Source organism: Schistocerca gregaria, chromosome 4, assembly GCF_023897955.1.
Source record: "Schistocerca gregaria isolate iqSchGreg1 chromosome 4, iqSchGreg1.2, whole genome shotgun sequence".
Taxonomy (NCBI): Eukaryota; Metazoa; Arthropoda; class Insecta; order Orthoptera; family Acrididae; genus Schistocerca; species Schistocerca gregaria.
The window spans coordinates 590,864,764-590,880,330 of record NC_064923.1 but is presented as its reverse complement, the minus strand read 5'-3'; the positions used below and the strand labels follow the sequence as shown (position 1 = coordinate 590,880,330).

The 15,567-nt window shown below is 43.6% G+C and overlaps 1 protein-coding gene across 1 annotated transcript; it reads left to right on the top strand.

Moving 5' to 3' along the window:
- The first annotated feature begins 1,894 nt into the window (after positions 1–1,894).
- Positions 1,895–15,349, top strand: LOC126266796 (uncharacterized). The gene is made up of 3 exons (XM_049971339.1): positions 1,895–2,549; positions 11,834–11,956; positions 15,134–15,349. The coding sequence occupies exons 1-2, from the start codon at positions 1,903–1,905 to the stop codon at positions 11,901–11,903; spliced, it is 717 nt and encodes a 238-aa protein (XP_049827296.1). The 5' UTR covers positions 1,895–1,902; the 3' UTR covers positions 11,904–11,956; positions 15,134–15,349.
- The last annotated feature ends 218 nt before the right edge of the window (positions 15,350–15,567 follow it).

The following is a 15,567-nucleotide window of genomic DNA, read 5'->3' as shown; positions in this document are numbered from 1 at the left end:
TTAATGGCTTAATTCATATGGTTCGGTCAATGCATGTAGTGTCTATTGGTCTGGCTTTGTACACAGTTCATAAAATACTAAGTTTTGCGGAAGGCGGGCTGTGTGAGGAACACATCGGTTGGTTATATGGTGCCATCTATGTGAACTACATATAATCCTCAGTGGAAGTAGACCACATCAATTTTAATTACATGAAATGGAACATAAGTAAAATTCTTACGTTGTCGTCCGACTTACTTTATCTTCATCGTTAAGTAATAAATTTTCCATGTTCACTGCTTGTGAGTCCGTTATTATCATTATTAAAACATTTAAATTACATCAGGTGGGTAAAACTATTTTAATTTTTTAAAAACATTTTAAAATTTATAAAAGGTCTAGAGGGCCCGTCCTGTATACATCTATTGGTTTTTATGGCCTAAATATATTTATTTTTACATTATATCTCCCTTAATTAAAACATAATAAGTATATTGTTCGTCATATTTTGTAAATAGTTCATAGATGGCGTCAAACATCAGTGAGATGCATGGTTATTGGAATTTGGCTATTCCGCTATAGATATATGCATCTGACTGATATTTGGCACCATCTATGAACTATTTGGTAAATATGACTAACAATATACTTATTAGGTTATAATAAAGGAAGATATAATATAAAAAATATATCTAAGCCATATCAACCAATAGATGTGTACAGCTCGTGTGCTCCAGTGTTTTTATAAATTTAAAAAAATGTTTTTTTAATTTAAAAAAAGCTTTACTCACCTGATGTAATTTAAATGTTTTGATAATAATAACGGACTCGCAAGTAGTGAACATCGAAATTTTATTACTTGACAATAAAGATGAAATAAGTCGGACGACAATGTAACAATTTTACTTATGTTCCATTTCATGTAATTAAATTTGAAGTGGTTTACTTCCTTTGAGGTGTATATGTAGTTCACATAGATGGCGCCATATAACCAACCGATGTGTTCTCCACACAGCCCGCCTCCCACAAAAATTAGTATTCCATGAACTGTGTACAAGACCAGGCCAACAGTCATTGACCAAAAAAGGATAGTGGTATGTAATATACAAACCATATTAGTTAAGCCATTAATCATCTAGCTATGTACCTGTTGTATTGTTGGCATTGAGAATGGCTAGGTGCTAGCTGAAATCTAGATCAGCCATTAAAAATTCCAAGGGATGACTGATAGTTAAAATCTGTTATTTACAAATCAAAATTAACAGTCGCTGCGTGCAACAGCCTCTGAATGGATGGTAGCCTGCTGAAATACTAATGTATTTTAACTTGGCGAATAAATGCTTCTGAAATGTAAAATGCTTTCATATTTTTTTAAAAATAACCTTGAGTCTAATAAGTTTCACACTTCTGTATACAAAACACTTAATTGGTCTGCCATAGGTTTAAGCACTTAGGTTTGCAGCGAAAATCTTCGCTCGGCCAGTGAAAATGTGATCACTCGTTACAAACCACTGGATGTGTACCACAGTTTTGGTTTCAAAATGGCTCTGAGCACTACGGGACTTAAGTTCTGAGGTCATCAGTCCCCTAGAACTTAGAACTACGTAAACCGAACTCACCTAAGACATCCATGCCCGAGGCAGGATTCGAACCAGCGCCTGTAGCGGTCGCTCGGTTCCAGACTGTAGCGCCTAGAACCGCTCGGCCACCACGGCCGGCACAGTTTTGGGGAAACCCCAGACGTGAGTAGTAGCAAACAGGACGAACCACTGCTGGTCAATGACCTGGGCACGGCACGGTACTGGAGCTGAGAGAAACTGGCGGGTAACCACGGCGATCGGTCGGTGGCGCAACGACGCACTTCCTCCTGCTCTGACTCAATAAAGGAGCTGGCGGCTGCGGCGCGCTCGCTCACTTCCTGAGATGCCCGCCGTGTCGTACCTCCTGCTGGCTGTCGGTGTCGCCGTCGTCGTCCCGGCGGCGGCCTACGTGCCCTCCGGCCACGACGTCCGAGGTCTCGAGTCCGAAACGCAACCACAGCCGCAGCCGCAGCTCCTGATCTACTTCCCCAAGACGACGGAGATCGGCTGCTTCGAAGGTGAGCAGCCGCCCCCCGGAAGCAGAGGCGTCTTCTTCCAGCTCGACAGGCTGCTAGGCCTCGACTACACGTGCAAGTTCATCACGTACAACATGCGCGACTACCGCGGTACCACGGACGCGTACCGCTTCCGCCGGCTGGTGTCCATGTACCCGGATATCGTGAGGCCGAACCGCAAGCTGCAGTGCGACGCCAGCTCCGGCGACCTGGAGGAGCCGCAGGGTGCCGAGTTCGAGATCCTGCGCGACGGCGTGAGGACGAGGTGCCGCATGGTGGCCGCAGCCGACTCGCGCTCCGACGCGGGCAAGCTGCAGCTGCTCGAGGGCTACAAGCGGCTGCCCGGCGGCGTGCTGCTGCTGCGCGCCTGGTACGACCTGCCGCCGCTGTCCAGGAGCCGCGGGCTCGGCCGCAGCCGCTACGGCAGGTCGCCACAGCTGTCCAGGGCTCAGGAGGCGGCCAGGAGGCAAGACAGGTCAGACTGATTTTCTTTTGACCTGAGGACGTCAGTTCGATAGTTGATCGAAACTTCTTCTCATTCTGCTACTCCAAGGTTAGACTAGAGTCTTTTCCGGTCTCACCATCTCATCCTCGGTCCTCCCACATTTCCCTTTCCCGATGGCTTACAGTCTATTGCTGGTTTAGGAGCCTTTGTGGCTATATACGAACTACGTGGTTTCTCCATTTTTATTTGTATTGGATTGCCTTCTGGACTATTGGTTAGTTCCGTAATTCTTCCCTAACTATTTCGTTTCTAATTCTGTCTACCCTAGCGTGGTATTTCACAAAGTTTAGAAATCTCATTTCTGATGCATCTGCTTGCCTTAAATATTTCGCTCTCAGCGTCCAACTACCAAGACTTCGTAAAATTTCAGTTTTGTCTCTTTCCTTCCATAACCCTTTAGTGTTCTTCTTGTTCTGCCACATATACGCTGGCTAGTATTAATTGTTTTTCTGTATATTCGTATCTTTTTCGTATGATATATTGCATCCTAAAGACTCGAAATGTGTTACCTGCCCTATCGGTTTATTTTCTGGACTAGTTTTGTTCGTACCGGGTAAATGTATGAAAATGCTGTGGTTTTAGTTTTATTTATAGATATATTTGGATTGTAGCTTGTTGAGATTCCAGACAAAATTCAGTGCCTACAGGGGACTTCCTTCTTGTGAGCATGTGGGTGGCAACCACAGAGATCAATAGTTATGTCAGACATTTCTTCAACTTACTCGTGTCAGACTTTTGTTTTCTGTTGTTGTTGTTGTCTTCAGTCCTGACACTGGTTTGATGCATCTCTCCATGCTACTCTATCCTGTGCAAGCTTCTTCATCTCCCAGTACCTACTGCAACCTACATCCTTCTGAATCTGCTTGGTGCATTCATCTCTTGGTCTCCCTCTACGATTTGTACCGTCCACGCTGCCCTCCAACACTACATTGGTGATCCCTTGATGCCATAGAACATGTTCTACCAACCGATCCCTTCTTCTAGTCACGTTGTGCAACAAATTTCTCTTCTCCCCATTCCTATTCAACACCTCATTAGTTATGTGATCTACCCATCTAATCTTCAGCATTTTTCTGTAGCACCACATTTTGAAAGTTTCTATTCCCTTCTTGTCTAAACTATGTATCGTCCATGTTTCACTTCCATACATGGCTACACTCCATACAAATAGTTTCAGAAACGACTTCCTGACACATAATTCTATACTCGATGTTAACAAATTTCTCTTCTTCAGTAATGCTATTCTTGCCATTGCCAGTCTACATTTTATATCCTCTCTACTTCGACCATGATCAGTTATTTTGCTCCCCAAATAGCAAAACTCCTTTACCACTTCAAGTGTCTCATTTCCTAACGTAATTCCCTCAGCATCACCCGACTTAATTCGACTACATTCCATTATCCTCGTTTTGCTTTTGTTGATTTTCATCTTATACCCTCCTTTGAAGACACCGTCCATTGCGGTCAACTGCTCTTACAAGTCCTTTGCTGTCTCTGACAGAATTACAATGTCATCGGCGAACCTCAAAGTTTTTATTTCTTCTCCATGGATTTTAATACCTACTCCGATTTTTCCTTTTGTTTCCCTCACTGCTTGCTCAATATACAGATTGAATAACATTGGGGAGAGGCTACAACCCTGTCTCACTCCCTTCCCAACCACTGCTTCCCTTTCATGCCCCTCAACTCTTACAACTGCCATTTGGTTTCTCTAAAAATTGTAAATAGCCTTTCGCTCCCTATATTTTACCCCTGATACCTTCAAAATTTGAAAGAGATTATTCCAGTCAACACTGTCAAAAGCTTTCTCTAAGTCTACAAAAGTTAGAAACGAAGGTTTGCCTTTCCTTAACCTAGCTTCTAAGGTAACCCGTAAGGTCAGTATTGCCTCACGTGTTCCAGTATTTCTACGGATTCCAAACTGATATTCCCCAAGGTCGGCTTCCACTAGATTTTCCATTCGTCTGTATAAAGTTCGCGTTAGTATTTTGCAGCCGTGACTTATTACACTGATAGTTGGGTAATTTTCACATCTGCCAACACCTGCTTTCTTTGGGATTGGAATTATTATATTCTTCTTGACGTCTGAGGGTATTTCGCCTATCTCATACATCTTGCTCACCTGAGTAGTTCTAATGGAATGTTGTCTAATCCCGGGGACTTGTTTCGACTCAGGTCTTTCAGTGCTCTGTCAAATTCTTCACGCAGTATTGCTATATCATATCACCCATTTCAACTTCATCTACATCCTCTTCCATTTCCGTAATATTGTCCTCAAGTGCATTGCCCTTGTATAGACCCTCTATATACTCCTTCCATCTTTCTGTTTTCCCTTCTTTGCTTAGAACTGGGTTCTATCTGAACTTTTGATATTCATACAAGTGGTTCTCATTCCTCCAAAGGTCTCTTTAATTTTCCTGTAGGCAGTATCTATCTTACCCCTAGCCTCTACATCCTTAAATTTGTCCTCTAGCCATTCCTGCTTAGCCATTTTGCACTTCTTGTCTATCTCGTTTTTGAGACGTTTGTATTCCTTTTTGCCTGTTCATTTACTGCATTTTTATATTTTCTAATTTCATCAACTAAATTCAATATTTCTTCTGTTACCCAAGGGTTTCTACTAGCCCTTGTCTTTTTACCTACTTGGTCCTGTGCTGCCTTTACTACTTCACCCCTCAAAGCTACCCTTTCTTCTCCTACTGTATTTCTTTTCGCCATTCCTGCCATTTGTTCCCTTACGCTCTCCCTGAAACTCTGTACAAACTCTGGTTTAGTCAGTTTATCCAGGTCCCATCTCCTTTGAATTCCCTCCTTTTTGCCGTTTCTTCAGTTTTAATCTACAGTTCATAACCAATAGATTTTGGTCAGAGTGCACATCTGCCCCTGGAAATGTCTTACAATTTAAAACTTGGCTCCTAAATCTCTGTCTTACCATTATATATTCTATCTTAAATCTGTCAGTATCTCCCGGTTTCTTGTTTTCTATCAGCGTCCATTGACAACTCTCTTTTTTCTCCTACCCCAACGTTATTACACTCCTGGAAATGGAAAAAAGAACACATTGACACCGGTGTGTCAGAACCACCATACTTGCTCCGGACACAGCGAGAGAGCTGTACAAGCAATGATCACACGCACTGCACAGCGGACACACCAGGAACCGCGGTGTTGGCCGTCGAATGGCGCTAGCTGCGCAGCATTTGGGCACTGCCGCCGTCAGTATCAGCCGTTTGCTGTGGCATACGGAGCTCCATCGCAGTCTTTAACACTGGTAGCATGCCGCGACAGCGTGGACGTGAACCGTATGTGCAGTTGACGGACTTTGAGCGAGGGCGTATAGTGGGCATGCGGGAGGCCGGGTGGACGTACCGCCGAATTGCTCAACACGTGGGGCGTGAGGTCTCCACAGTACATCGATGTTGTCGCCAGTGGTCGGCGGAAGGTGCACGTGCCCGTCGACCTGGGACCGGACCGCAGCGACGCACGGATGCACGCCAAGACCGTAGGATCCTACGCAGTGCCGTAGGGGACCGCACCGCCACTTCCCAGCAAATTAGGGACACTGTTGCTCCTGGGGTATCGGCGAGGACCATTCGCAACCGTCTCCATGAAGCTGGACTACGGTCCCGCACACCGTTAGGCCGTCTTCCGCTCACGCCCCAACATCGTGCAGCCCGCCTCCAGTGGTGTCGCGACAGGCGTGAATGGAGGGACGAAAGGAGACGTGTCGTCTTCAGCGACGAGAGTCGCTTCTGCCTTGGTGCCAATGATGGTCGTATGCGTGTTTGGCGCCGTGCAGGTGAGCGCCACAATCAGGACTGCATACGACCGAGGCACACAGAGCCAACACCCGGCATCATGGTGTGGGGAGCGATCTCCTACACTGGCCGTACACCTCTGGTGATCGTCGAGGGGACACTGAATAGTGCACGGTACATCCAAACCGTCATCGAACCCATCGTTCTACCACTCCTAGACCGGCAAGGGAACTTGCTGTTCCAACAGGACAATGCACGTCCGCATGTATCCCGTGCCACCCAACGTGCTGTAGAAGGTGTAAGTCAACTACCCTGGCCAGCAAGATCTCCGGATCTGTCCCCCATTGAGCATGTTTGGGACTGGATGAAGCGTCGTCTCACGCGGTGTGCACGTCCAGCACGAACGCTGGTCCAACTGAGGCGCCAGGTGTAAATGGCATGGCAAGCCGTTCCACAGGACTACATCCAGCATCTCTACGATCGTCTCCATGGGAGAATAGCAGCCTGCATTGCTGCGAAAGGTGGATATACACTGTACTAGTGCCGACATTGTGCATGCTCTGTTGCCTGTGTCTATGTGCCTGTGGTTCTGTCAGTGTGATCCTGTGATGTATCTGTCCCCAGGAATGTGTCAATAATGTTTCCCATTCCTGGGACAATGAATTCACGGTGTTCTTATTTCAATTTCCAGGAGTGTAGATAAAGGAGTCCGATGGTATCTTTCATTTTCATACTCCGTCGCTAACTGCGAAGAAACCACCGATAGTTAGGGGGCAGAGGAATCGTCTGGAACGACTTAACAGGTGGGAGAGGTGTCTTCAAAGCAACCTCAAATCGCAGCTGTGTCACGAGTTGCCGGAGACTGCAGTCTTGTGTATGAGTTGCGTTTGCGTGGATGTGTGTGTGTGTGTGTGTGTGTGTGTGTGTGTGTGTGTGTGTGTGTGTGTGTGTGTGTGTGTGTGTGTGTGTGTATGTCTGTAGTCCTTTTTTGACGAAGGCGTTACTGGCCAAAAACTTTATTTATGACAATCTTTGTTGTGCCTATCTGCGACTCAGCGTCTCCGCTATATGATGAGTAGCAACTTCCCTTTTCATAATATTCATAGTTAAGTTACATATTAATACGAAACACTTTCTATTATTTTATCCCATGGATTTCGAGAGGAATTTAAATAATGGAGCCGAAATGCGAACACAGAAATCTCGCGGCTGATAGTGCGGAAGGCAGACCCATAGCTACACTCTACATCTCGATAAAGTCATCGACTTTGCTCTGTAGACACCTAAGAAAGTACCGTCTTATACAGACCAGGCTTTTAAAAACTGGATTAAGACTTACTGTCCGAGAACTATATTAAAAATGAAAATAACTCCCATTACCCAATTGATACCAACGTTTTCAGGCGGTTTATTGGGGTTGTAAGGTAATCTGTATAAAGGGAAGTCCTTATCCTCAAGTAAGGTATTCCCATTTGGAACTACCTCTGCTCTATTGTGCTGAAACGTCACTGTGTCTAAAACGGGTCATTACTCGAGCGGACCGCCTTCCTTGATGAATGAGAAGCACTCTGCGGCATTGGCCTCCTACGTGGCCTCGCCCAGTGGAAATTCCTAAGCGACTGGAAAAAGTGCAGGTCACTCCTGTACGTAAGAAGGATAAACTAATAGACCCGAAAAATTGCAGACCAAGAACCTGAACATAGATTTCAACATTTTCTCAATTCCAATAAAATACATTTTCTTGAGACGGGAAAACTTGCGTCTACGAATCAGCATGCATGGCTGTAGAAAGCATCTAGTGCGAAACCTAGCTAGCCCTTTTCTTTCCTACGAACTATGGACGATTGGCAATAGCCAAATCCATACTCTTACATTTCCGAAAAGCATTTGATACCGGGCCAGATTAAAGAAAGACATCCAAGTCATTTAGAGGCGGACTGCTATGTCTGTTACCGGTAGGTTTGAATAAACATGGAAGAGCTACGGAGATGCTTCGGGAACTCAATGGGAATTCGTAGAGGGAAGGCCATGTTCTTTACGAGGAACACTGTTGGGGTAATTTAGAGAACAGGGATTTGAAATTGACTAGAGAACGATGGTACTGCCGTCAACGTATAGTATATTTCGCTTAAGGACCACGAAGAGAACATAAGAGAAGGTAGACGTATAGACAATCGTTTCCCCATACCGCTATTTGCACTTGGAGAAGGAAAGGAAATGGCTAGTTCAAAATGGTTCAAATGGCTCTGAGCACTATGGGACTCAACTGCTGTGGTCATTAGTCCCCTAGAACCTAGAACTACTTAAACCTAACTAACCTAAGGACATCACACACATCCATGCCCGAGGCAGGATTCGAACCTGCGACCGTAGCAGTCCCACGGTTGGAAATGGCTAGTACTGGCACACCGTGCCATCCCCCATGCACCATACAGTGGTTTATGGAATGTGTATGCAGATGCAGACGTTCTGGAAAAAGTTCTCACTGATTTGATTCGACTCATCACGGATTTCTTTCAGGAGCGAGTCCCTTTAATTCCGTCTAGCTCTTACACACAACAACTTTTTATTTTATTTTATGTTAATTTAATAAATAATACACATACTTTAATATTTCTGCGTCTGTATAGGTGCTCCATAAATCAGTTTAAGGTTTATGGAGAAGCATCAAATATATTCATTTTCTTTTCAATTCCATTAGCTTACTCAGCGAGTCTAAAATGTATGTCGACAAGTTTCCGCATGACACTAATCTCTTTTACTATATTCACACAAAACTTACGGGCGATGTACAATGTTGACGCCATAACTGGTGCACGCGCTTTTACCAAATTTACCCAATAGGGTTTTGCTAGAACCACTTCGTATTCCTACTAAGGGTTCTGATTTAAGTTCCGCAAGCATTTCCGCTAAACTGTCACTTGTTCTATACAGACCTCCTGTGATCCCAGCAAGGCGTCTCTGAAATCATTATCTACTATCATGGCCACTTGATCACATCTCCAAACACTGTAACAATACTCTGCTGACTTGTGTGTGATTGTTCTCACAGATGCATTTTATGTTCCCACAACCATCCAAAAGTCTTGTATTCATCTTCGTGATTAATGGTTTTATGTGACGGTCTCATTTCATATCGCTGATTAGAATGCCCTCAAAATTTTTCTACCATGGGACATACTTGAGACGTTAAACACTAATCTTGTAGTGGGGTACTTTCTCCTTATTTTGGGAATTATATTTATCCACATTTAAGAAGACCTACCATTTATTATCCTACGTGAAATTATGTACATATCTTTCTACATCTGTTTACAATGGTCCAATGATGATGTTTTCCTGTACATGACCATATCGCCAGAAAACAATCTTATAGTGTGCCGCTGACGCTGACTGATAAACATTTTGCATGTGTTGAAAATATTAGAACAGGGGCGGACAATAATTCGGATCGTCAGGCATGCCTTAACACGAGTGCCGTAGCGCTCAGCCTCTCTGCCCGTTTCTGCCACCTCCATAGCATGCTGCCTGTCGGTGAGGATGGGGTGGAGGAGGAACCTCCGAATCCACCACATTTAAATGGCGCTGCAATCGCACTGCTCACGGGCTTGATTTTATATTTCACATTTCTCAACAACGTGTGTCACAAACAAAACAAATTGTCAACTGTATTTCATTATTTTTGGCTCGTTAAAGACGTAATATAATTTTTATCTGGTAGGGACCGTCAGCATGTGGACAGACGCTGAAAATTACGCACTCAGACTTCCATGTAATAATGACTTACTTACTTTCACAATCGAAAAAAGGTTTTCACACTCATATGTTGGTCGAAATATTATAGTACCTTTGAAACCTCATTATGGAGACGTGGAAACTCTACCTGAGGAAAACGACGTAGAAGCCCTGGGCAGTTTTAACATAAGAGGATTTGTCTTTAAAACGGAAACTACATTGCAGATCAGTCAGTTACATCAACACTTGCACAGGGGCGCTTTCAACTGAAATGTCAGTCTCTAACACAATCCAAAACAGATCTAACATTGCCGTTGTCTTCATAACGTTCGGAAAACTGTCCTTGTAATTCTTTCAAGGCCACAATTAATTCTTCTAATCTCGCTTTTTCTTTAACACCAGTGAGTTTAGGGAACTGGTATGAATATAGTCAGAACATGTCGGTTGTACAGTGTGATTTTATATTGAACCTTATGCTCATCAAATCAGAAATAAGTTGTGATTCTTGAGTTTCTCCCGGCGTATTTGATAATCAAAATATCCACGGGTGTACTGCCGGTCTATAGTGTCCAACGGGCACAAATAAGTTGTTTCTCACCTTGCACTGTCTTATTGTGTGCAGCCAAGTCCCCATACAACGCAAGGTCTGCTATCCACTCTGGACGTTGTAGTTTTCCATCCTGGACTCCTTTGTCCTTCATAAATTCCACAATAGTGGCTACTGAATCGAAAAATCATTCTAGTTATTTTCCTTGGCTTAAAGAACCTACATTGCAGTTATATATAAAGTGTCCATACCTTATTTCATCTAAAACTGTGGCAACTGACGGTGAAATGCGGCTTCAAAAATTTTACTATTCGTAGTCACTTTTTCTTCAGGTACACCAAGACTGCTCGTGGTCTTGAAGTAGCGTTCTCGCTACCAGCCCACGGGGTCCCGGGTTCGATTCTCGGCGGGTGAGGGATTTTTGCTGCTTCGAGATGACTGGGTGTTGTTGTGTCGTCTTCATCATCATCATTCATCCCCATTACGGTCGGAGAAAGGCAATGGCAAATCACCTCCGCTAGGACTTTGCCTAGTACGGCATTGCGTGTCTCCCACATCGTCTACTACTCTCCTCGGAGTATGGGACCTCCATCATCATCACACCAAAACTGCAATTTTCGCACAAATCGTTATAATTTTTCCTCTTTCACTGTCGACTAAATCTTTAAATTTTTTCTGCATTATATTGTAATGTCGTTCCATAGAAAATTGGCGCTACCTGTCGACTGAGTCAAGTTAACTGAAAAATTAATTGACATTTTAATTGGTATTGTTGATGTTATTGCACGACAGACTACTAAGCATACGGTAGACAGGAAGTTACGTTGCCACGGTTTGTCTGGTCAATAATGCATACGCATATTTTACTCTGTTTCGTGGGATAATAAGGCACTGTTGCAAAATAAATGTTTTTATTGCCGAAACTTAAAGCACATTCAGTAATGGAACTGGACTGTTATTTAAAAAACGTTTTGTGTTCGAAACATGTTACGTTACACAATATTTTTTTCTTAGTGAAGGTGCTGCGTAGTGGAAAATTACGTCCTCACAAACTGGATGCAGAAAAATTTTTCTTCTGGAAGGTGATTTCTACTTCTTGTGAACGTACTGCTAGCACTGATTCGGTTCATGACGTCCTGTTTCCTTTCTGTGAATAATGTGTTAGTGGTGTGATGACGGTGCATCAGTGTAACGTGGAGTCGTGCTGCTTGCAGCGCTGCGACGGCTGCAGCCAAGATTCATGCAGAGACCCAGAGGAGGAAGCTTAACGGCGGACGCGGCTAGAGGGACCAGCTCCGCAAGATGCGCCGCGACCAGCCAGGATTTCTCATCAGCAGGTAAATTACTGCGTTCTATCGAGACGTGTTTGCACTGCAAAAGTTAGTGGCAGCGTACATAGAGGGACTATTTTTGCAAGCGTCCCGAAAACACGAAGTACTCGGGATTGCTGGAAAGTAATACCTCCAGATTTTTACGTGAAAGCTCTTAATGCATTATAAATAAAAGAATTGTTACTGGCATTCTACATCGCTATTTTTCACGTCTACGGTTTACAGCCTTCTGTCACTAGATGGGAAGCCCGCCGCTGTGGCCAAGTGGTTCTAGGCGCTTCAGTCCGGAACCGTGCTGCTGCTACGGTCGCCGGTTCGAATCCTGCTTCGGGCATGGATGTGTGTGATGTTCTTAGGTTCGTTAGGCTTAAGTAGTTGTAAGTCTAGGGAACTCATGACCTCAGATGTTAAGTAACATAGTGCTCAGAGCCATTTGAACCACTAGAGGGGTCCGAATTGTAGTGTATAACACAGCGGTGCGTGAGCAACAGCCTCCTATAATCGAGTTTCGATTTTGAAGAATTTGTCCACACATGCAGCATACTCTTCTTCGGCACACAAGCCTTGAGACACCTGCCTACAGTCTCAACTTGACTCCATCCAATTGTTATCTGTTGCAGACCTTCTGTGACTTCGCTTTGATAGTGATGACGCGGTGCACGCAGAGGTCAGGTAGTGGCTCTGTCAACAAAGTCAAACATTCTACAGCGGCGCTATCGACAAACTCGTCTCCCGTTGGAAGGAATGTGCTCTTCACCATGGCGACCATGTGGAGAAATAAGAGTGTAAGGGAGTAATATATGAAGAAAAAAGATGTAGAATGTTAATAACGCTTGTTTTATTTAAAAAGCTTTAAGAGCTTTAACGTAAGAAATTCGGAGGCATTTCTTTTCTGCATACTCTCGTTGTTTATCAGCTAATATAAATTTTAATATCATGAAGCTTTTCCTGAAATACCTTTCTGTAGTATAATACAGTGTGGACGATAAACAGTACAGAGAACTGCAGAATAGAAGATTTAGGAATGTGCTGTAACAGAGCAATGCAGAAATTAGATTGATAGATACAAAAAGTAATGAAGAGGTACGGGAACTAAATGGAGAAAAATGAAATTTATGGAGCAACATGACTAAAAGAAGATGTTGCTTGATAGGATTGATCCTGAGACATCAAAAAATCGTCGATCTGGTGACGGACGGAAGTATGTGGGGGGAAAAATAGCAGACCACGGTAAGCAATTTCAAATGGATGCAGGCTGCAGGACTCATGAAAAGAAAAAGGGGCGCGTAAAGGATAGGCTAGCTTGGAGCGCCCTATGAAGCCCGTCCTTAGAATGAAGTTCACAACGCAGAACACTTGTTCTAAGATAGGGCTGTCTCTTTACAATAGATCCCGGTGAAATGGGAATGAGACAGGAGGTTACCTTCTGTAAATCTGTGGAGAGGACTAGCAGCTTGAGCGTTTGGTTTTCAACCAAGGTGGTTTTGGAGGTAGTGGTGGTGGTAAGTTCCTATGGGTCTCTAGACTTACGCACTACTTATCTAACTCAATCTAAATTACGCTAAGGACAAAACACAAACCCCCATGCCCGAGGGAGGACTCGAAACTCCGATAAGGGGAGCTGTGCGATCCGCGGGAACGAGCCTCTGACCATGAGGCTACCCCGCACAGCTTCATCCAAGGAAATGCTACCTAAAATCTTGATGGGCTCAAGGAAATTGGAGCTAATTTTAATTTATCTCAGTGACAATGCGTCCAAGACAGCAGTGCGAATGCCCAGTGTGAATATGTTACTGTATATAGGATAATGCAGCTCACTGCAACTTTCGTGCCGTTTTGTCGACTTTTGAAATTCCAGATACTGTATATAGCACGCGGTACTTATCGTAGTGAAGTCTCGCATGACATCTTCCTGCGGTGCGCTAGAGCAGGTCGATCTCTCCAGGCAGAATCTGCGTGGACACAATGTACCGCCGCATGCAGCTTGCAGCGTTCCATTGTACGATAAGGCAGTGATGACTCGGTACTATCAGTAAGATAGAATGTCTAATTATCTGATGAATTTTTAAAATACAAGCAGTACAGAGCTAGAGAAAATGGGACTCTTGTACTACTTCTGTAGATTTAAAAAAAGGTTTAGCCAGTGTTGACTGGAATAACCTAAAACTCCGAATTTGTGAGGGATATAACGTAAGGAGCGAAAGATTATCTACAACCTGTAATTCAACAAGATGGTAGTCGTACCGGCCAAAGGAACACGGAAGGAAGTCAGTAGTAGAGAAGGGAGTGAGGCTGGGTTGCAATTTAGCCTCCTTGTTAATCAGTCTCTGTATTGAACAAGGCTTGACTGTATGTTGTCTGTGAAAGATTTGAGGTTTTACAGGGGTTTGAGAGGAGCTCCTCCAATATGTTCCCAAAAGCGTATTCCTAAACTCCTGGTTGACCTTAGCAAGCATGGACCTTCTCTGGTCCCTGCCTATCCATGTTTCTGCAGAACGGTTTCGGGTTGACCTGTTTCTCACAACCATTCCGGAACAGAATTACAAACTTTGGCACACCTATGCCTCTTTTAGCTGCGAGGGATGCCCAACTGTGACCAGAGAATCGTGCCACAGGAAATGCACTTCCTGTTGAAATGTAAAACTATGCTATTGAATACTTGTCTCTCACTCATTGGAATGACACCTCATTGTCCGTAGTTACTGTGCTACAGTTCGTAATATATTTGTAACACGATCATTGCGTCCCATGAGGAATTGTCAGTTTTTCAGGGACATGACAGGAACAATCACTCAGAGCAAGAACGTCTAGTAAACATGGTTCTATAATACGTACCTTAAGGGCTATGAGCACTTGTTCAGTAGACGAGATGTGTTTCGCAGCAGCGAAGATGAGCAAGGGCTCTTAGTTCTTAAGGCATTTTTCTGGTTTGTTCCATACTATCTCTGCCAAGATGTGAAAAGCAAAGAGCTTGCCGCAAAAGAGATTTCTTTTACATTATCGAAGAAGGAGAAGTGGTCATAGCTCCAAAGTCAAGCATTATATATCCCATGTTTACAGGACCTTTTTGCTTGAATGATCCTTCCAATTATGCGCTAAAATATTGATTATTCCTAATGGGATACTCTGTATAAACATAATAATACTATAAACAGTTCAAAGCTTTATTTTCCTTCTTTACAGGCAACATCGGAGAAAATCCTCAATTCGCACAATATGTCTGGACATTTTCCCAGTTTGGTGTCATACTGAAGTCCATAAGGAGAGGAATTGAGTCTATAATCTGAAGAGCAATTCGTTTTATTGCCGCCATATGAAGAGTCCAACAAAACGGAAAACCAAACTTTTGTATTTGTGTGGTAACAATAAAAAATTTAAACTACAAAACTGAAACAAAAATACCTTTATTTTGCCTGACCACAATCTTATTCTGTATACATCAGTTATTAGTATTCAATTGAATTCTCATATAAATTACTTTGAAAGTTGGACGCAGACATCGCACTGCACCAAACACTATTAAGGAGTAATTGGTTTCAAGTTCCATTTCACTTAACAGCAGTTTCCTGTTCTTTCCTTGAACATTTTGTTAGAACTTCTACCTCCCTTCAAGAAGA

Coding starts and splice junctions, on each gene's coding strand:
- LOC126266796 (XM_049971339.1), top strand. CDS start 1,903: ATGCCCGCCGTGTCGTACCTCCTGCTGGCTGTCGGTGTCGCCGTCGTC. Junction 2,550..11,833: donor GCGGCCAGGAGGCAAGACAG/GTCAGACTGATT, acceptor TGCTGCTTGCAG/CGCTGCGACGGCTGCAGCCA.